This window comes from Coregonus clupeaformis, chromosome 10 (genome assembly GCF_020615455.1).
Source record: "Coregonus clupeaformis isolate EN_2021a chromosome 10, ASM2061545v1, whole genome shotgun sequence".
Lineage (NCBI taxonomy): Eukaryota > Metazoa > Chordata > Actinopteri > Salmoniformes > Salmonidae > Coregonus > Coregonus clupeaformis.
The window spans coordinates 15,316,492-15,339,108 of record NC_059201.1 but is presented as its reverse complement, the minus strand read 5'-3'; the positions used below and the strand labels follow the sequence as shown (position 1 = coordinate 15,339,108).

Below are 22,617 nucleotides of genomic sequence, written 5' to 3'. Positions count from 1 at the left end.
CATTGTATTTATTGAATCAAACTGTGGCAATATTGTTTTGCATGAGTGAAGTCCAAAAATATAAATTTTGCTTGGTGTTTGTCCCAAATGTCATACTGTATACTGTGTCATCAGGTTGCAGACTCCGGTCTTAACCTTTCAAAACCAGAGACGATACGTTTTGTACTGGCATCAGTGCGGTTTTTAAATACATTAAATGTTTTACATGTTTGTCTTCTACAGTGGGGAAAAAAAGTATTTAGTCAGCCACCAACTGTGCAAGTTCTCCCACTTAAAAAGATGAGAGGCCTGTAATTTTCATCATCGGTACACGTCAACTATGACAGACAAATTGAGGGAAAAAAATCCAGAAAATCACATTGTAGGATTTTTAATGAATTTATTTGCAAATTATGGTGAAAAATAAGTATTTGGTCACCTACAAACAAGCAAGATTTCTGGCTCTCACAGACCTGTAACTTCTTTAAGAGGTTCCTCTGTCCTCCACTCGTTACCTGTATTAATGGCACCTGTTTGAACTTGTTATCAGTATAAAAGACACCTGTCCACAACCTCAAACAGTCACACTCCAAACTCCACTATGGCCAAGACCAAAGAGCTGTCAAAGGACACCAGAAACAAAATTGTAGACCTGCACCAGGCTGGGAAGACTGAATCTGCAATAGGTAAGCGGCTTGGTTTGAAGAAATCAACTGTGGGAGCAATTATTAGGAAATGGAAGACATACAAGACCACTGATAATCTCCCTCGATCTGGGGCTCCACGCAAGATCTCACCCCGTGGGGTCAAAATGATCACAAGAACGGTGAGCAAAAATCCCAGAACCACACGGGGGGACCTAGTGAATGACCTGAAGAGAGCTGGGACCAAATTAACAAAGTCTACCATCAGTAACACACTACGCCGCCAGGGATTCAAATCCTGCAGTGCCAGATGTGTCCCCCTGCTTAAGCCAGTACATGTCCAGGCCCGTCTGAAGTTTGCTAGAGTGCATTTGGATGATCCAGAAGAGGATTGGGAGAATGTCATATGGTCAGATGAAACCAAAATAGAACTTTTTGGTAAAAACTCAACTCGTCGTGTTTGGAGGACAAAGAATGCTGAGTTGCATCCAAAGAACACCATACCTACTGTGAAGCATGCTTTGGGGTTGTTTTTCTGCAAAGGGACCAGGACGACTGATCCGTGTAAAGGAAAGAATGAATGGGGCCATGTATCGTGAGATTTTGAGTGAAAACCTCCTTCCATCAGCAAGGGCATTGAAGATGAAACATGGCTGGGTCTTTCAGCATGACAATGATGCCAAACACACCGCCCGGGCAACGAAGGAGTGGCTTCGTAAGAAGCATTTCAAGGTCCTGGAGTGGCCTAGCCAGTCTCCAGATCTCAACTCCATAGAAAATCTTTGGAGGGAGTTGAAAGTCCGTGTTGCCCAGCGACAGCCCCAAAACATCACTGCTCTAGAGGAGATCTGCATGGAGGAATGGGCCAAAATACCAGCAACAGTGTGTGAAAACCTTGTGAAGACTTACAGAAAACGTTTGACCTGTGTCATTGCCAACAAAGGGTATATAACAAAGTATTGAGAAACTTTTGTTATTGACCAAATACTTATTTTCCACCATAATTTGCAAATAAATTAATTAAAAATCCTACAATATGATTTTCTGGATTTTTTTTCCTCATTTTGTCTGTCATAGTTGACGTGTACCTATGATGAAAATTACAGGCCTCTCTCATCTTTTTAAGTGGGAGAACTTGCACAATTGGTGGCTGACTAAATACTTTTTTTCCCCACTGTATATACATTACCTTGTATAGGATATGTATCTGTCGCGTGAATGTTGCTCTTATGTCTTTACTATATACGGTATCTTTCTCATCTGACTTGCCACCACTGAATATTCATCTGGGAAGAATTAAGTAATTATATTCTATAGGGTGCCATTTGGGATGCATCCTTGGACTCCTTTAGCACTGAGACCTAGGGCTGAAGTTCAAACTGGTTCAATCACCAATAAATGCCAAGGCAGTGAGTTGCCCTCCCAGTCTTGTCATTCTTTGGATCTGGAATTCCATATAAGTGAGACAGACAGGCTTGTTCTCACATTATGCTCTTGAATGGCTGCTGTGGAAATAAAAGATTGGAGTGTACAAATACAGCAGAGAAAATAGAGGATTTTGTGACAGATTTGATGCCATCTGTTGTTGGATAGATAAAGGGTCAGCTCCAGGCATAAGCGACACAAGTGGTTGCTTAGGGGGCCCCTGACCAATTCATAAAAAATTAAATAATTGTAACTCAGGGTCTCAACTTACTGTTGAGCGTTAGAGTAGTAGAATACACAAGGTGGAACTTTGTAATTTGGTTGTGCATCAGCAGTTTTTTTTATCTTATGTCAGTCACTGATAGTGCGGAGTGATTTGTGCTTTTTGAGGTTGGTTCAATTCTTAAAAATTAATCATGGTTTTTGATGTAGATTTTTTTTTTTTAACAAATGCATTATGAACTAATGACATTACAATGATTTAAGAGCTTTTTAATGGAAATTCCAAAGCCCAAAATAGTGAACATTCAACTGCCAAAACATTGAAAATATTCCATTGTCTCTGCAGGTCCACATTGGGTAAACATCAATAGAAAATAACTATGAAATAAAATAATTAAGTTGTGTATACTACTTAGTTTTTATTTGATTACTTTCTTTTTTTAATTCCCTTAAGACATAATCTCATCACTACTCAGGCAGTCGCAGCCAGCCAGACCATCCAATGTTATCTACACTGAACAAAAATATAAACCATGCCAGCCAAGGACCTCTACATCCGGCTTCTTCACCTGCGGGATCGTTGATGAAACTGAGGAGTATTTCAGTCTGTAATAAAGCCCTTTTGTGGGGAAAACTCATTCTGGTTGGCTGGGCCTGGCTCCCCAGTGGGTGGGCCTATGCCTTCCCAGGCCCACACATGGCTGTGCCCCTGCCCAGTCATGTGAAATCCATAGATTAGGACCTAACAAATTCATTTTTCATTGACTGATTTCCTTATATGAACTGTAACTCAGTAAAATTGTTGAAATTGTTGCATGTTGCATTTATATTTTTGTTCAGTATTTATGCTCCCAATACTGTATTGTCATTACTGTACTGTTTCGCTAGGTTGCCTAAGTATGCTGCAGAGCTGTCTGACAAAATCATTTTACTAGTTCTTCAAAGTAGATAAGGCATACTTTCACGAACTGTCTCTGTCCCTCTCATCGTTGTGTTGTGTACAATCCTCTCTCATGCGGTCTATGCAGTCTGTGTGTATCTAACCTAATGTAGCAGGCGTAAAAGTTAATCCGTCCAGATATCTGTATATAATGATGAGATGCTCATGTCTCCGCCCTAACAATGGGAGTCGTTGTCCCAAAGAAACGCATTAGGCTTATTTTGGACAGATTTTGGATAGAGTCCATTTTCTTTGTTTAATAATCAGCACTACTCAAACTAAAATGTTTTGCCGGCAAGGTGGGGGGGTTCCCCAACCAAATCTCGCTTAGGGCCCCCAAAAGGCTAGGGCCGGCCCTGAAAGGATACCAAACAATGGACTGTAATTTTCCACAAGTAGAAAATATTCTGCCATTATACATTTGTGTAGGCTTGCACTTACATCAAGCATACAACATACAATGTATCATATTATGATGAAAATGTTTTGAAAAACACCGTGATTTGTCAATTGCAGGGCTCTCATCATAGTTCATTTTTTTTGCCATTTGAGGACACATTCAATGATCCTCATGTTTACATAATACCCGACCCCAGTAATCCTGTTACGTAAGAAATTGAACAGTTTCACCTCTCGCGCGATTTCAACCCAACGCAGGCAGCGCAGTGTAGGATTTCCAGCAGCGGAGAAGGGGAGAGGTAGGGACGTTGGGTGAGTTTGTAAACATTTGACTTGCTCGTGTTCAGATATCAAGATTTTACCGAATAGCCTTTGTCGCGGAACAGGTGTATTGACCGTCTGTCACATTACCTTCCCCTTCCTGAAATACTTATTTGACGCGCCTCGATTTGTGTCAGTGCACTAACGTTAGCCTAGCCAGCTAACATAACGTTAGCTAGCTAACTACCCAGTGTGTTGTGTACAGAAGTATCCCCTGGTAAGGCGTTAGCAAGTTAGCTAGCTAGCTATTGTTTTGCAGAAAAAAGGGGAAGGTAAATAAAACAAGCTAACTTAGCAAAGCGACCGCCAAGAAGCCCTTTTAATTCGCTCGGCCGTGATTGCCAATGTGGTTGATGGTCTGCTGTAACGTTACTGCCTGCCTGTACCAAAACATCTGATCTGATCTGATGTGATGATGATGATGATGATGATGGCCTGTCAGATTTTGGATAGTGAGGTCCATTCTTCGTCCTGTCTGACATTATCTATCTAGCTAACTAATTAGCTAGCTAGCTATATCTAGCTTGACGTGCTGTTGTGATCATTGGCCCATAGTTAGTTAGCGAACAAGCAAGGGGCAAGATGGCTAGCTAGTTCGCTACCTTGTTCGCAGAGTCTGTCGTTAGCTAGTTAACGTTAGGTAGTTTCTGTCTTAGTTGAGACCATATACATTAAAACCAGGGTTGAGACACTCGCCAACGCCGATTCTGTTGTAAACCGTTTTGCAACAAAAACCGTTTACTCCAAACGGAAAACGAGAGTTATTCAGGTTGGTCCCTCCCCGTTTAGTTCCGTTTGCTCCATTTGGTTCTTAAACGGTTTCCGTTGTAATACGTAATGAATACACCCCATGAGAACTGCGCTGTTTGTTGACAATCAGCAGAAAGGTGGCAATTTAGCTAGGACAATAGAAGCTAAAGGGCGTATTTTACAATTCAAACACACTAGCTAGTTAAGACTATCACATTTTGACTACCTAGCTGGGACATATATTTAATATAACTTTTTGCACCAAGAAAATGTACGTGTCAGCATTAATATCTTTGTTTGATAGTAACGTTAGCATTTATTTTATTTTTTCATTGTAGTGTAAACAAGGTGCTTTAATTGGAAATACTGAACATGTAGGCAATAGGAAATCCTTATGAATATCAGCCTCAGTTTTTTTAATGCTACCTAGGTGTTAGAGGCAGAGACAAAATAACACACTTTCATTCTCTTCCTCTCCCATACCTCTTTATTGCAGGTTATTTGTGTGAGATGGGGGACGATCGACCTTTTGTGTGCACCGCCCCAGGCTGTGGCCAGGTAAGGTCTAATTTCCCCTCCTTTTCTCTTCATCCCTCACTCTCTTTTCCTACTCTACCTCCTGTCTTTACAGATCTCGGATTTTAGGAGCCATCAGATGACTCACCTCTGTCTTGCATTTTCTTTGTGCACAGAGATTTACCAATGAAGACCATCTATCAGTCCACAAACATAAGCATGAGATGACCCTAAAATTTGGTCCTGCCAGAACTGACTCGGTCATCATCGCAGGTGCTTAACTTTACTATTCCCAGCATTTCTCAATTACACTGTATGAGAAAAACATATTTTTGTCTAGCTGTCAAACCACCACCACCCTGTGTGGACAGATGATCAATCTCTGTTGTTGATAGAGGGGATTTACCTGTACTGTGAAGCCTCTACACCAGTGTCTCCTCTTTCTCTCTACCACCAGACCAGACCCCCACGCCCACCCGCTTCCTGAAGAACTGTGAGGAGGTGGGTCTGTTCAATGAGCTGGCCAGCTCCTTCGAGCAGGAGTTCCGGAAGGCCCATGAGGACGACCAGAGGAACAAAAACCCGGTGAGGGTGAGGACGGTGGAGGGGCTAGGATGGGTTTGGTTTTTAAACACGGGTAGTTTGACCGACTGATAAATATTGTGTCTGATTGTTGGTCCCGACACAGCTCCCGGCCCCTCAGCTTCTGGCCCCACCCCTACAGACCCCGTCTGGGGTGAAGGAGGAGGATGATGGACCTCTGGAGGTTGACTCCTCCCCCCCAGGCAGTCCTGACTCCACCTCCAGCATGTCAGACAGCAGCAAGGAGCCAATGGGGAGAGGAAAGGTACGACCTGGGGGCGGGGCGAACAGGGTGTATGGTTGAACAGATTAATTGATGTGTGTTCTTTCCTCTTGTCAAGTTTGCATGGTAACTTGGGTGAGAGAGAAAGAAGGGAACAGTGGTGGCCAGAGAGTAAAGTAATCACTTAACTATGAGGCAAGTAAAGAAGATGTCAGCAAAAAGTAGACAATTAGTGGGTGTCTTAGTGGGTTCAACTCAGCGGCCTATAGTGTCCAACTCTCATCTGAGTTTCACTGACTGGATGTGCTTTGTGTTGACAGGAGACTCTTCCTCCTCCACGGCCATTGTTGAGCTCCACCCCCACGCCAACCATCGTACGCCCAGGGTCCCTCCCCATTCACCTTGGTTACGACCCCCTGCACTCGACCCTGCCGTCACCAACTTCTGTCATCACACAAACCCCACCCTCCAACAGACAACTGGGGTGAGTCTAATTTACCAACATCTGTCTTTATTTGTATTCTCTCTGTCTATTTCATTTATACTAATCTCCTGTTCTCAGCTCTCCGACAGGCTCCTTCCCACTGATAATGCATCTCCCCAACGGACAGACTGTCCCTCTCCTCCCCAGCCCAAATATGACCTCCGTTATATCTGTGAGAATCAATCACATTTATTTATAATGCCCTTTTTACATCAGCAGTGTGAGTGAAAGTAGTAGATGTCTAATTAACATGAACAGTCTTGATAATGGCAGATATTGGTAGGTGTTATTTTGAACTCTTATTTTGTCTCTTCTTGTGTAATGTGTAGCTGGCGAGGCCATTTAATATGGTGCCCAACATCCCTGGGATTCCAGGCCCTCCGATTGGTGGGACCAGCAGCAGCTCCTCCTCCCCATCTGGGTATAGTCTACACTCAGAGGCCAAGATGGTGAGAGGCGCATGCACTGGCGGACACACACACACACACACACACACACTACACACCACACACACACTACACACCACACACGAGTTAAGGACCAAATAGCAGTGGGCCTACCCATACCCCTGGCATTGTGGCAGTGGAAGGCACAGGGTTGCAAAGGGAGGCAATGTTACTGGTAACTGTTAATTACCTAAATTACTTGTAGTTTTGCAACCCTAGGAAGGCATGTTGTTGACATCTGTATGGCATTTCTGTGTGTCCCCCTCCCTCTCTGTAGAGGCTGAAGGCAGCGCTGACCCAGCAGCAGCAACAGCATGGCCCAGGGGCTCAGAACGGGGCTGGAGGGGGCCCAGGGGGGGCGGGAGGGGGTCCAGGGTCCAGCCCCGCTGTCCCCCAGAGACATGAGCAGAGCCAGCAGCCCTCGCAGCATTCTGACACCCCCTCACCTGCACAGCCACAGGTAAAACACATACATACTGATACAATACCTAAGGGTCAGGTGGAATCTGCTAGAGGCAGGACGGCCTTAACCTCCTGAAATGATACAAATACTGGAAAGAACACTGAACAAACCAAAAGCTGCTACAAAACATGTTTTGTAGATTACATATGCTGGCAACTCTGTAAAGGTATTGATAAGAGAGAACTTCTCTGCAGATTCCGTCTGGCCCTATATATTTGGTAATGCATTATCTCACGTCGCTTGCATGTATTTGCGTACATTTTGTGCACAAACAGTGAGTACAAAAATGCACAGGCACACTCTCATGCATATATGATTTACATATACTCACACAGCAAACCAGCAGTGGCTCCTCCTCTCCATTTGGGTATAGTCTACATTCAGAGGACATGATGGTGAGAGGCGTATACACGGGCACACTTTGAAATACACATTCAAATGCACTTTTACACTCACACACACAAGCTCACACTCTTGTGCACTCTTGCATTCTCTCTCTCTCTCTCTCTCGTGCTCTCGCTCTCTCTCTCTCATATACACACACTCATGCACACACACCCAGTCCAGAGTGTATAACACCCTCCCCATCCTCGCCAGGTGTCCCCGGCCCAGCCCACCGGGGGTAGGAGGCGGCGGGGTGCGGAGGCCGACCCAGACGAGAGAAGGCAGCGCTTCCTGGAGAGGAACAGGGCGGCGGCGTCTCGCTGCCGACAAAAGCGCAAGGTTTGGGTTGGCTCTCTGGAGAGGAAGGCAGAGGACCTGGCTACCATGAACGTCTCTTTGACCGTGAGTCTACCGCACTACGACCGTAACTGGACCTAGACTGTAACTCTCTATTACAGTCAGTTACAATAGACCATAACTGGACTCAGCAGAGAAAGGAAAAGGCAATGAGAAAGGCAATATGTCACTTTTTGGGCGACCCGACCAAATTCACATACAAGAAGCGGTAGATCTGTTCTATGTGAGTTATTTCTATGCTTCCCATTCTTACATTTCATTTTTGCATCTTTCGGTTTTGTACACCAACTTCAAACAGCTGAAAATACAATATTTTTGGTTATGGAAAATATATTTCACAGTTGTTTAGATGGTACAATGATTCTCTAGACTATACTTGCTTGTTTTGTCACAAACTGAAATTAGGCGAACTATTAGAATTTTAGCAACCAGGAAATGGCGGAGTGATTTCTGCATAGTGCACCTTTAAAACCATGAACCCGTCTGTGATTGTATTATACTGGTATGAGCCCTAATATGATTCTCGTGCCCATGGGGTTTTGGTGTATGATTGTCAGTGGTTGAGAAGACAATAAATGTTGTGTGTACATTGTCTTGTGTGTTCATGCCTATATGTGATGTGTTCTGTTTCTATCAGAATGAAGTGGGTCTGCTGAGGAATGAGGTGACACAACTGAAACAGCTGCTACTGGCCCACAAAGACTGCCCTGTCACTGCCATGCAGAAGGCGGCTTCCTACTTAGGTAATTAAGACAAAACATACTTTTGGTCATGTAGTGTATGTGGACACCTGCTCGTTCTCATTCCAAAATCAATGGCATTAATATGGAGTTGGTCCCCCCCTTTGCTGCTATAACAGCCTCCACTCTTCTGAGAAGGCTTTCCACTAGATGTTGGAATAGTGCTGCGGGGACTTCCATTCAGCCACAAGAGCATTAGTGAGGTCAGGCACTGATGTGGTGCGATTAATCCCAAAGGTGTTCGATGGGGTTGAGGTCAGGGCTTTGTGCAGGCCAGTGAAGTTCTTCCATACCGATCTCGACAAACCATTTCTGTATGGACCTCGCTTTGTGGACTTGGGGCATTGTCATGCTGAAACAGGAAAGGGCCTTCCCCAAACTGTTGCTACAAAGTTGGAAGCACAGAATCGTCTAGAATGTCATTGTATGCTGTAGCGTTAAGATTTCCCGTCACTGGAACTAAGGGGCCTAGCCCAAACCATGAAAAACAGCCCCAGACCATTATTCCTCCTCCTCCAAACTTTACTGTTGGCACTATGCATTGGGGCAGATAGCATTCTCCTGTCATCCGCCAAACCCAGATTAGTCCGTCGGACTGCCAGATGGTGAAGCGTGATTCATCACTCCAGAGAAGTTGTTTCCACTGCTCCAGAGTCCAATGGCAGCGAGCTTTACACCACTAGCTGACGCTTGGCATTGCGCATGGAGATCTTAGGCTTGTGTGCGACTGCTCGGCCATGGAAACCCTTTTCATGAAGCTCCCGATGAACAGTTCTTGTGCTGACGTTGCTTCCAGAGGCAGTTTGGAACTTGGTAGTGAGTGTTGCAAACGAGGACTGATGGTTTTTACGCACTACGCGCTTCAGCACTCGGCGGTCCCGTTATGTGAGTTTGTGTGGCCTACGCATGGTGATCTTAGGCCTGCTCGGCCATGGAAACTGACTTGTTGGAAAGGTGGCATTCTATGACGGCGCCACGTTGAAAGTCACTGAGCTCTTCAGTAAGGCCTTTCTACTGCCAATGTTTGTTTTCAACTCTTAATGATCGGCTATGAAAAGCCAACTGAGATTTATTCCTGATTATTATTTGACCATGCTTGTCACTTATGAACATTTTTGAACATCTTGGCATGGTTCTGTTATAATCTTCACCCGACACAGCCAGAAGAGGACTGGCCACCCCTCATAGCCTGGTTCCTCTCTAGGTTTCTTCCTAGGTTTTCGCCTTTCTAGGGAGTTTTTCCTAGCCACCGTGCTTCTACACCTGCATTACTAGCTGTTTGGGGTTTTAGGCTGGGTTTCTGTACAGCACTTCGAGATATTAGCTGATGTAAGAAGGGCTATATAAAATAAAATTGATTGATTGATTGATTGATTGATATGGAGATTGCATGGCGGTGTGCTTGATTTTATACACCTGTCAGCAACGTGTGTGGCTTAAATAGCCGAATCCACTAATTTGAAGGGGTGTCCACATACTTTTGTGTGTATATATAGTATACACGAATCAACTATCAATCACACAAGTCTGTCATTCACTCCATCTGTTAGATTTTTTATTTAGGCTCATTTATCTGTCCCCCATCAACTTTTGCATCCATCCACCCACCTACCGATCAATCTATCCAGGATCAAACTCCAACTCATCCATCTAACCTATTGCTTGCCTGTCACCTCTCTTTAAGGGTGAATGTTTCTCTCTCTGTCTGTAGCTGCAGGAGGAGAGGAGAGCTCCAGGGATCCCCCCTCCGAGCCTACGGGGTCCACAGCCCCGGTCATCCAGCACGGGCCTTTGGCCCCTGCCCCCAGCCCTGGTGCCATCACCGTCAACGGGCTGAGTGTATGCGCGGCTGAGGCAGTGGCCATGTCAGTCCTGGCCGGGATGGGGGCGGCCCACCAGGGAGGGGTCCTCATGGCCACACAGCCTCAGCCAGCCCCCAGATGATGTGCAGGGAGCCAATAAGAACTTTAGGATGCTGGACTGGTACAATTATGTGAGAGATTGAAAGAGAGAAAGGGACCTGATTTGAAATCTGAAATCCCACCAGTTGTTGATAGAAGGGGAGGTGGGGGTGAGAAGTACTATCTCCAACCTATGCTCTGTGACCTTGGATACAGTGGCAGCCAGGAAAGGATGTTGGGAGTTGACATCCTGTCAAAGCCACAGAACCCCCCCAGAAACACACACACACACACACTCTCTCTCCCAGCCAAAGATAATCACTGAACATACCGAGTTATCCCGCCCTTTTTCTGACGGATCCCTGCTTGGAAGCACTGTCACTGCATATATACAAGCGTATGTACATACTCACACCTCGTGACATACACACACACCCACTCGATCACCGAATGTAGTGTGTTTTTGTTTTTGTCTATTTGCAACTCTCTCTGCTGTCTACAGTGTAAATCTCTCCTTACATATCTATCTTCTTCATGCAGCTGTTAATCCATGGGTAACTCTTTTAGGGTTGAATAAGCGTGAGATATTGTTTTCCCTTTGTCATGGAGTGAGCCAAAGTATGAATACATTCAATGTCTGGCCTTTTAAAAACAATTTTTTAAATCTTTTTTATAGGAATTATGCATTCTGACAATGTGTATGAAACCCTTATTGACTGCATGGATATTAGAGGATACTGATGAAGACCACTGTCTGTGTGCTGGTGTCTGCTCATATTGCTGGTTTTATCATACTGCTTTTCTCTCCCACTTTTTAAAGTGATATCAAATGACTGATGCAAACAATGATAATGTCCTAATGTAACACTTGAAATGGTTAGGTTTTAGATTATACTTTATGTAGTAATCAACAAACTCTTCATTAGATTTATACATAATTTACCCAGGCTAAGTTGAAAAAAAGTAGTGCAATATATTTTTATATTCAATACAAATATTAATGTTTAGCTAAAACGTGTAGTGACAGTGGTAGAACCGTTTGTTCTAATTCAATGAAAACAAATTACATTTTAAATGATCAAGGAAATATAAACCTACGACATATTCTTGAATGCAAATCTCGATTAGGGGACGTCTATATGGAGTTATAGATCATGTCCTAGTCTCAGGTGCTTTGCGCCATTTGAAAAACTATACTGTCTATTGGAGTATATCACTTTTGTAAGACACTTCATTTAAATATTTGTTATGAAATGTCATTGAGTGATGTGTCCTTTTCTTTTTTTACCACCTCATGTTGTGTTGAGGAAAACCATAGTGTTTGTTGCCTCATCTTTTTTGAACATATCAATGTTCTGTTTGTCATTTTGTTGTTGTTGCTGTAACTTCTCCACACTGCGTCATGTTACCAGTCCCCTCGTGTTCTGTCAAGAGGATGGGTATGTCTGTCTTCAACAGTGAACCCAGAGTGTAACCTCCCAAACTATTATGGAATTTGATTGTCTCCAATGCGTCGAGAGGGCGTTTTTTCCCAAAATAATTCCACCTCAAGGCGGGTGAAATGAACTTGTGTATAGTCTCAACTAATAAACTGTCTCTGGCAAAATAAATAAGTTAATGGCAACAATGGTTTTAGGTTAATCTTTTTCATGCTGAGTATCTCTAAGTGCCTATCCCCTTGGTATAGAGCTCTATGACAGGAGGAGCAGAAGCTGTCTGATGCAGTACTGGCTCAGGGTGCTCAGCCACAGGGGCAGACAGCTCTCCAACTCCAGAGGAGGAATTAGGATGGACTGGTGGTATGAGTGTGCACAACAAGCACAGGAAACAAGAGAAGGGGAGAATCCTAACTTCCACTAAATCGATTTTTCACTTGAGTCTCCCATTGACATGAATGTATGACTAAGTGAAAATTTGACTTCTGTGGAAGTTAGAATTTGCCTCTAAAATTTTGTTCCAGCCATAATTTGTGTGATGTTAGGATGTTCATCTTGTCATGAAATTGCAATAGTTGACTGACCAAAATCATGGACCATAGTTTCATAATCAGTAGCCCTGTCTGTGTTCAGTCAGTGGTGTGCGAAATGCTCTTAAACATTGTTGCCATACAGCAGGGTTCCACAACTGGCGTCCCGCGGGCCGGATTTGGCCCGTGGGTGGATTTATTTGGGCCCCAAAGTTTTCTGAGCAAAGAAACATAAAAAAAAACGTTTTTTGAGAAATGTTTTCCTAAGTATTGCCACGCATAATAGAGAGACACGTAATCGTATACAAATGTAAGCAAGGTTTGAAATTATTGTTTTAGTCAAACATATCTGTTTGGGCTTCTTGCGGTCAATTTGCAGTCAACAAATTATTTGTAATATGTTCCGGCCCCCCCACCAACCGCTCAAGAAAATGTAGTTGATGATCCCGGCCATACAGTAACGCCAGGGGGAGCAGACAGTCTATTGATCTCATGCTCCAGTCACAACCATTAACATCATACATGGTCATGTGACAGATTCCTTTGGTGAGTTGTTCATCGCTTACGGTTATGGCGGTGTCAGGGAGTCGAAAGGATGGAGTACAATCTTGATTTCTGCTTTTCTCGTTGACTCAGGAACTTGTCACCACTTTTAATTTCTTTACATTCTACAACGTTTTATTCCTGCAACGATGGCGGACGGAGGCGTGGATATGTCGGCACTACCGAAAGAGGTCAGGGACCAATTGGCGGAGTTGGATTTGGAACTGTCCGAAGGTAAGGATTTTAACAGGGAAAAGGGAAAGAGAAAAAGGTGTTGTGTCCGTAAACGCTCCTATGACCCAGATAAAAACAATAACAATCACACGTACGGTGTCAGTGGTAAGAACTGCAGTCTATAACCGGGCTGGCACGACTCGGCTCGCGCTGCTATGTTGCTCCAGAGGATAAAAACACTGACCTATTTTATTGTCATTTGATTAGCTAATTAATGTAACCAAAATACTGTCGTTATTATTTTCGCCTGCAATGGCATAGTGTTGTTGAGTAATGAGAATATAGAGAGATGGCTATTTTATTGCATGAGGCTTTTGATATGGCTATGTATTAACTATATGATACCATAGTTTATGACTGGATGTTTTTTAATAGTTTTTTTTGTTTATTTATACTTTACATTATACTTACCATCAGAAGTAACCATAGCTCTCAACATTAACACACTCTTCCAATTTGCTTTGCAGGGTCAGTGCATTTTTCTCTAGTAACTAGGATATTAATTGCCTTCATGTCATTTGCTGTATCAAAAAGGAGACCATACAGGTTTTCCTCCCGTCATAGAAATTAGGTCAAGGCTCTCTTCCTCATCACATAGTAATTGTGTCTGTTTCTAAAGTGATAGTGTTGCTGAAATGATGCTGCTCTTTCCATAGGCCTACATCAAGGCAGTAGACTGCTAAGCTCTCTTGTTAATGTGGGAATGCAGCTTTTGCCTTGTTTTGACAAATGGCAGTGCTAAAAAGAAAAAGAAATAATATGGTGTTATGCAAGTCTCCTCCTTGGTGGGTGAATCACAGTATTGCTGGATCTGTGCCATGTGGTTCAAAGCGCCCAGGGGTGCATGAGTAATGTTATGTTTCAGCTTTGGAGAGGAAGGAGAGAGAATGTATGTATGGAAGAGTAGAGTCACCATTGGTGACTGACCGACTGAAGTCAATTCTCTCCCTGACTCTCCTCCCCTCTCTCCCCACTGTGTGAACATTGAATAATAGTACAGTTTCACACTGTGCCTTTTGAGCTCTTCTCAGCTTACTGCTGAAGCTCATGGCTCCATGGAGTCATCATGGACTCCAACTATCCAGGTCTCAGCCAGATACAGTTGGATGAAACTGCCGATCAGTGAAGAAGACCCTGTGTGGAGAAAAGTTTTCAAGGTCATTTTCCAAGGCCTCGATACTATTCCGCCACCGCCAGACCTTTGGTTGTGGGCCCTGGCACTTTTTCCATCAAATCTGCTGAATATAATTTCAAAATTTGTTTTATTTGACACAAAAAAAAGTGACCACCTGTAATAATAATTGCTTTCTGAAATGTCTCAAAGTAAGGCTATTAGGCTAACAAGAGAATCATAGTAGAATCAAACAGCCTGAGCACATCATCAAACACAGCCACCCTGGGATACAGCCACAGAGATGGCCTCTCAGTGGTTACAAACTAATCAAAACAACTCCCTCAAAACAACATGGTCTCAGAGCATTTCGTATTATTCTGTATGTAAATCCGAGACACTCCATTTAGTATGATATGTTACGGTTCGTATGGTATGTATTCATTTGTGGATGTCCATTATCCATTTTGTATGATATGTTGTGGTCCTCTGTAGCTCAGCTGGTAGAGCACGGCGCTTGTAATGCCAGGGTAGTGGGTTCGATCCCCGGGACCACCCATACACAAAAATGTATGCACGCATGACTGTAAGTCGCTTTGGATAAAAGCGTCTGCTAAGTGGCATATTATTATTATTATATTATTATGTTACGAATTGCAACTCTTATAATATGTTACGAATTCCAATTTGTTGTGGCCAAAGTTAGCTAGGTAGCTAACACTAACATTAGCTAGCGCTAGGGGTTAGGGTTAAGGGTTAAGATTAGGGTTAGGGGAAGGGTTAGCTAACATGCTAAGTAGTTGCAAAGTGGCTAAAAAGTAGTTGCTAATTATCTAAAATGCTAAAGTTGTTCGTGATGAGATTCGAACACGCAACCTTTGGGTTGCTAGACGTTCATGTTATACGCCAACCCATCCACCCCGACCAACCACCCTCCTTTCGTTTTTGGCTTTAAGTAACCTATCTTATGTAACCATACCAAACGTAACATATCATACTAATTTGAGTTTCCCGGATTTCCATTTACTGTTTTATGTCTAGCTGTTACTGAGACCAGTCTGCTCAAAAAGAAGTGTGAAATCTGTTTTATCTTGATCAAATAAATTAGATTGGGCTGTTTTATATGTCACAGGGCACTTCTGAAAAAGCCTGAGTGATGGAGAAGCCCTAATTCACTGTTACACACGGTGGGTGACCTCACTTCTACTTGACGGTGTGGCCTTGTTAATAATAGACAGCAATTAACAGTTTGGTTAGCGAGGGTTAGGAGGAGTGCTGCTCCGCTTAGGATCACACACACAGACGGAGAGAGAGAAAACAGACAGGAGTAGCTACAGTTGAAGTCGGAAGTTTACATACACCTTAGCCAAATACATTTAAACTCAGTTTTTCACAATTCCTGACATTTAATCCTAGTAAAAATTCCCTGTCTTAGGTCAGTTAGGATCACCACTTTATTTTAAAAATAATAAATAATAATTGGTCATTTAGCAGACGCTCTTATCCAGAGAGACTTACAGGAGCAATTAGGGTTAAGTGCCTTGCTCAAGGGCACATCGACAGATTTTTCACCTAGTCGGCTCGGGGATTAGAACCAGCGACCTTTCGGTTACTGGCACAACGCTCTTAACCACTAAGCTACCTGCCGCCCCATTTAAGAATGTGAAATGTCAGAATAATAGTAGAGAATGATTTATTTCAGCTTTAATTTCTTTCATCACATTCCCAGTGGGTCAGAAGTTTACATACACTCAATTAGTATTTGGTAGCATTGCCTTTAAATTGTTTAACTTGGGTCAAACGTTTTGGGTAGCCTTCCACAAGCTTCCCACAATAAGTTGGGTGAATTTTGGCCCATTCCTCCTGACAGTCAGGTTTGTAGGCTTCCTTGCTCGCACACGCTTTTTCAGTTCTGCCCACACATTTTCTATAGGATTGAGGTCTGGGCTTTGTGATGGCCACTCCAATACCTTGACTTTGTTGTCCTTAAGCCATGTTGCCACAACTTTGGAAGTATGCTTGGTGTCATTGTCCATTTGGAAGACCCATTTGCGACCAAGCTTTAACTTCCTGACTGATGTCTTGATATGTTGCTTCAATATCTCCACATAATTTTCCTTCCTCATGGTGCCATCTATTTTTGTGAAGTTCACCAATCCCTCCTGCAGCAAAGCACCCCCACCGTGCTTCACGGTTGGGATGGTGTTCTTCAGCTTGCAAGCTACCCCCTTTTCCCTCCAAACATAATGATGGTCATTATGGTCAAACTGTTCTATTTTTGTTTAATCAGACCAGAGGACATTTCTATAAAAAGTATGATCTTTGTCCCCATGTGCAGTAGCAAACCGTAGTCTGGCTTTTTTATGGTGGTTTTGGAGCAGTGGCTTCTTCCTTGCTGAGCGGCCTTTCAGGTTATGTCGAGATAGGACTCGTTTTACTGTGGATATAGATACTTTTGTACCTGTTTCCTCCAGCATCTTCACAAGGTCCTTTGCTGTTGTTCTGGGATTGATTTGCACTTTTCGCACCAAAGTATGTTCATCTCTAGGAGACAGAACACGTCTCCGTCCTGAGCGGTATGACGGCTGTGTGGTCCCATGGTGTTTATACTTGCGTACTATTGTTTGTACAGATGAACGTGGTACCTTCAGGCGTTTGGAAATTGCTCACAAGGATGAACCAGACTTGTGGAGGTCTACAATTTTTTTTCTGAGGTCTTGGCTGATTTCTTTTGATTTTCCCATGATGTCAAGCAAAGAGGCACTGAGTTTGAAGGTAGGCCTTGAAATACATCCACAGGTACACCTCCAATTGACAAATTATGTCAATTAGCCTATCAGAAGCTTCTAAAGCCATGACATCATTTTCTGGAATTTCCCAAGCTGTTTAAAGGCACAGTCAACTTAGTGTATGTAAACTTCTGACCCACTGGAATTGTGATACAGTGAATTATAATCTGTCTGTAAACAATTGTTGGATAAATTACTTGTGTCATGCACAAAGTAGATGTCCTAACCGACTTGCCAAAACATTAGTTTGTTAACAATACATTTGTGGAGTGCTTGAAAAACGAGTTTTAATGACTCCAACCTAAGTGTATGTAAACTTCCGACTTCAACTGTATCTATTAATAATAATGGCATGGCACGGCACATTTTATGATATATTGCATACACAGACTGTCACTAGTTTTATGCTCTGTTTGCAAATCGAGTGGAAATGTTTTATGAGAGTGTGTCGTTGTGTGGCATACACTGGTTGTGGGATATTTGTTGCTAGGTTTTTTTTGCTTTAGTGACTGAAGAGCTCAGCAGTAGTAGTAGGCCTATACAACTCTACTACTCAACTGTAAATGCCAGCTGTATGCTTATTGGTCAATTGTCCTCAGACATTTAGAGCAGTAGTTAATTACCCCTGATAAGACCTACCAGCTCCACGTGTAGGCCTACCCCTTGACAATCTCTGTAGATTTTTATTTTACATTTTTATTTCACCTTTATTTAACCAGGTAAGCCAGTTGAGAACAAGTTCTCATTTACAACTGCGACCTGGCCAAGATAAAGAAAAGCAGTGCGATAAAAACAACAACAACACAGAGTTACATATGGGGTAAACAAAACATAAAGTCAAAAATATAACAGAAAATATATATACAGTGTGTGCGAATGTAGTAAATTCTGGAGGTAAGGCAATAAATAGGCCATAGTGCAAAATAGTTACAATTTCGTATTAACACTGGAATGATAGATGTGCAAATAGAGATACTGGGGTGCAAATTAGCAAAATAAATAACAATATGGGGATGAGGTAGTTGGATGGGCTAATTACAGATGGGCTGTGTACAGATGCTGTGATCGGTAAGCTGCTCTGACAACTGACGCCTAAAGTTAGTGAGGGAGATAAGAGTCTTCAGCTTCAGAGATTTTTGCAGTTCGTTCCAGTCATTGGCAGCAGAGAACTGGAAGGAATGGCGGCCAAAGGAGGTGTTGGCTTTGGGGATGACCAGTGAGATATACCTGCTGGAGTGCAGACTACGGGTGGGTGTTGCTATGGTGACCAGTGAGCTAAGATAAGACGGGGATTTGCCTAGCAGTGATTTATAGATGACCTGGAGCCAGTGGGTTTGGCGACGAATATGTAGTGAGGGCCAGCCAACAAGAGCGTACAGGTCACAATGGTGGGTAGTGTATGGGGCTTTGGTGACAAAACGGATGGCACTGTGATAGACTACATCCAATTTGCTGAGTAGAGGGTTGGAGGCTATTTTGTAAATGACATCGCCGAAGTCAAGGATCGGTAGGATAGTCCGTTTTACGTGGGCATGTTTGGCAGCATGAGTGAAGGAGGCTTTGTTGCGAAATAGGAAGCCGATTCTAGATCTAACTTTTGATTGGAAATGCTTAATGTGAGTCTGGAAGGAGAGTTTACAGTCTAACCAGACACATAGGTATTTGTAGTTGTCCACATACTCTAGGTCAGACCCGCCGAGAGTAGTGATTCTAGTCGGGTGGGCGGGTGCAAGCAGCGTTCGGTTGAAGAGCATGCATTTAGTTTTACTAGTGTTTAAGAGCAGTTGAAGGCTACGGAAGGAGTGTTGTATGGCGTTGAAGCTCGTTTGGAGGTTTGTTAACACAGTGTCCAATGAAGGGCCAGATGTATACAAAATGGTGTCGTCCGCATAGAGATGGATCCGAGCGTCACCAGCAACAAGAGCAACATCATTGATATACACAGAGAAAAGAGTCGGCCCGAGAATTGAACCCTGTGGCACCCCCATAGAGGCTGCCAGAGGTCCAGACAACAGGCCCTCCGATTTGACACATTGAACTCTATCTGAGAAGTAGTTGGTGACCCAGGCGAGGCAGTCATTTGAGAAACCAAGGCTATTTAGTCTGCCAATAAGAATGCGGTGGTTGACAGAGTCGAAAGCCTTGGCCAGGTCGATGAAGACGGCTGCGCAGTACTGTCTTTTATCGATCGCGGTTATAATATTGTTTAGGACCTTGAGCGTGGCTGAGGTGCACCCATGACCAGCTCGGAAACCGGATTGCATAGCAGAGAAGGTACGGTGGGATTCAAAATGGTCGGTGATCTGTTTGTTAACTTGGCTTTCAAATACTTTCAAAAGGCAGGGCAGGTTGGATATAGGTCTGTAACAGTTTGGATCTAGAGTGTCAGCCCCTTTTGAAGAGGGGGATGACTGCGGCAGCTTTCCAATCTCTGGGGATCTCAGACGTTACGAAAGAGAGGTTGAACAGGCTAGCAATAGGGGTTGCGACAATTTCGGCGGCTAATTTTAGAAAGAAATGGTCCAGATTGTCTAGCCCAGCTGATTTGTAGGGGTCCAGATTTTTCAGCTCTTTCAGAACATCAGCTGTCTGAATTTGTGTAAAGGAAAGCGGGGGGGGCATGGGCAAGTTGCAGCGGAGGGTGCAGAGCTGGTGGCCGGGGTAGTGGTAGCCAGGTGGAAAGCATGGCCAGCCGTAGCAAAATGCTTGTTGAAATTCTCGATTATTGTAGATTTATCGGTGGTGACAGTGTTTCCTAGCCTCAGTGCAGTGGGCAGTTGGGAGGAGGTGCTCTTATTCTCCATGGACTTTACAGTGTCCCAAAACGTTTTGGAGTTAGTGCTACAGGATGCACATTTCTGTTTGAAAAAGCTAGCCTTTGCTTTCCTAACTGATTGTGTATATTGGTTCCTGACTTCCCTGAAAAGTTGCATATCGCGGGGGCTGTTCGATGCTAATGCAGTACGCCACAGGTTACATTAGCAGACAGTGTAGCCTTATTATAATGTAGCCTATATACTTGTTTATTAGGATACATAGTACTTTGAAAGATGAGTGTTGAAATGCCCTGTTGTAGTGTTATGGCTCAAGTATGAGGTGTTTGTTTATTCCCTCCCGTCAGCCCTGTAGCCCTCAGCTAGTCCACTGACTCCACTCACATACAGAATCCATTTTGAGCCCGAGCAGCACTTAACACCCATCGATTGATTCACCACAAAGAGAAGCCTTTCTCATTATTCCAGCCACACTGAGCCATGACCAGATGGCCGGACCAGAGTAGCCATGGTTGTAGTTCCATCAGCCTGCTGGTGGTTGTAGTTTAACTGTAGCTAGTATCGTACAGTAGATGAATTGGATCAGTTGGGACTGGAGTCAGTAAAGGCTTCAGTAGCACAGTAACTCAATAGAAATTCAACAACCCCAGTGCGGCCATCATTCAACTGAAAGTCTCTGTCACAGTGGGGAAGGGAGGACGACATGGTGTACTGTACATCCAACAGTCTTTGCCCCACTCATGTCAAAGCTGTTACTGTAAGCACATAGCCTACACTCTACTATCTATGTTTTGGGAAGTACTTTATCAGTATTATGCACCAAAACACATCATCATCTATTTTAATGGACTGCCAGTACATTTCCATTATATGGAGTAGTAGCAGTCTATTCGGAGTCTTCTTAATGTTTCTCATGCATATCCTTTACATTTCTAACAATCAGCCCATTGTTGTCACTCTGTCCCAAAGATGGGACTCCCATGGCAACAAATATAGGAAATATGCACCATAGCAGTGGTGGTGCATTGTGTGTGTGCGTGGTGGGTGCGTGTTAAAGGGATACATCGCAGATACCCATAGACTTCCAGTTATTGCGCTAACGCTAGTTAGCATTAGCTTGCGAAACTGCCTCTTACTTCCTTCATACTGGACACAGAGACATAAACATGGTATCCACAAGTTCATCTGACTCTGGGGAAGTAGATCAAGGGCCTCATTGCCAAAATCCCGAAATATCCCTTTAAGGTCTCCACTACACCCAGCTCTACCCCGGTGACTGTGGGGACACAATGGTAGCCATTGAGAGGATCAAAGCCATGCTGGCTGGAAGCTCGGCTGGAATTCAAAACGCTCAACCACAACCCTTGGTGTGTTTTTAAGCTGCTCAAATTAACTGTGTGTGCGTGTGTGTGTGAAAGTGAGCTAGCTGTACAGTTACTGTAAGTATGCCTACACACACACTCATACTCATTCTCTCTCGCTCTCTCTTTCTCTCTCTCTCACTCACTCACTCACTCACTCTCACGTGCGTGTACACACACAGACACACACACACACACACACACACACACACACACACACACACACACACACACACACACACACACACACACACACACACGTGTGCCCCTTTGCCTGGTTTTGGTGTCTCCCTGCCTGGTCTGCAAGGCCTGTGTGTATAGTATGGTGTAAGTGGTGTAATGCTCTGATAAGAGCTGAGCGAATGGGATTCCCTTTGGCCTTGCTCTGAGCCCTGTCTCTGTCTCAGTGTGGACTGTAGTGACTTGTGTGTGTTTGTCCAGTCGTGTGTGTTTGTCCAGTCGTGTGTGTGTGCACTTTCTGTTGATGTGAGGAGGAGAGGCAGCTTTTTCAGCACAGCAGCCTGTTCCGTGCTGAGTGGAGAGCGGGAGAAAGAGAAAAAGAGAGAGACAGTTGGAGTTGGGGGAGAGAGAAAGAGAGAGATTACGGTCGTGTCTGCGTCTCCCAATCTAGGTCACAGAGCATCAGGAGGCAACACGCCTGGCTCATTTAGCCCTCTGAGTCACAGTGGGCCAGTACTGCTGCTGGGGATCTCTCTATCTCTCTCATTCTCTCTCTCGTGCTCTCTGTCCCTTACATTCTCGGTCACTCATTCTATCTATCCCTCACTCATCCTCTCTCTCTCTCTCTGTCACTCATTCCCTCTTTCTCTATCTCTACACCTGGTATGCTTTCTCTATGGCTCGCTCCTTTCTCAGCCTTTCTCTCCTTCCTACCCTTGCACTTCATCACCATAAACAAGGCAGTGTAGAATGGGGGCTGTGTGTATAACAGTGTGTGTGTGTGTTTTTGTATGTGCACGTCGGGGATTGTAGGCTAAATGTAGCTTCCGCGTCAGTGCCCTCACAGTGTGATGGCCACAGACACACACAGGGCAGGAAGATG

The 22,617-nt window shown here is 43.9% G+C and overlaps 2 protein-coding genes across 6 annotated transcripts in view; both read left to right on the top strand.

Moving 5' to 3' along the window:
• The first annotated feature begins 3,842 nt into the window (after positions 1-3,842).
• LOC121575205 (cyclic AMP-dependent transcription factor ATF-7-like) lies at positions 3,843-12,397 on the top strand. 3 transcript variants are annotated; one of them, XM_045223248.1, is made up of 13 exons: positions 3,843-3,921; positions 5,177-5,238; positions 5,373-5,469; positions 5,654-5,781; positions 5,885-6,043; positions 6,322-6,485; positions 6,564-6,657; positions 6,815-6,934; positions 7,209-7,391; positions 7,730-7,789; positions 7,992-8,180; positions 8,773-8,878; positions 10,587-12,397. In XM_045223248.1, exons 2-13 carry the CDS (start codon positions 5,191-5,193, stop codon positions 10,817-10,819), a joined length of 1,581 nt encoding a protein of 526 aa, XP_045079183.1. In that variant the 5' UTR covers positions 3,843-3,921; positions 5,177-5,190; the 3' UTR covers positions 10,820-12,397. The 3 variants fall into 3 exon arrangements, with proteins under 3 accessions (XP_045079183.1, XP_045079182.1, XP_045079184.1); XM_045223247.1 differs by having other exon boundaries at positions 5,654-5,787; XM_045223249.1 differs by having other exon boundaries at positions 5,654-5,787; positions 10,560-10,679.
• An 898-nt stretch (positions 12,398-13,295) lies between these two features.
• Positions 13,296-22,617, top strand: part of LOC121575204 (disco-interacting protein 2 homolog B-A-like) — a 74,884-nt gene continuing 65,562 nt past the window's right edge. For all 3 annotated transcript variants that reach the window (XM_041888160.2, XM_041888158.2, XM_041888159.2), the window contains exon 1: positions 13,296-13,519. In XM_041888160.2, coding sequence (XP_041744094.1) covers positions 13,435-13,519 — 85 coding nt within the window. In that variant the 5' untranslated portion in view covers positions 13,296-13,434. The remainder of the gene's footprint in view (positions 13,520-22,617) is intronic.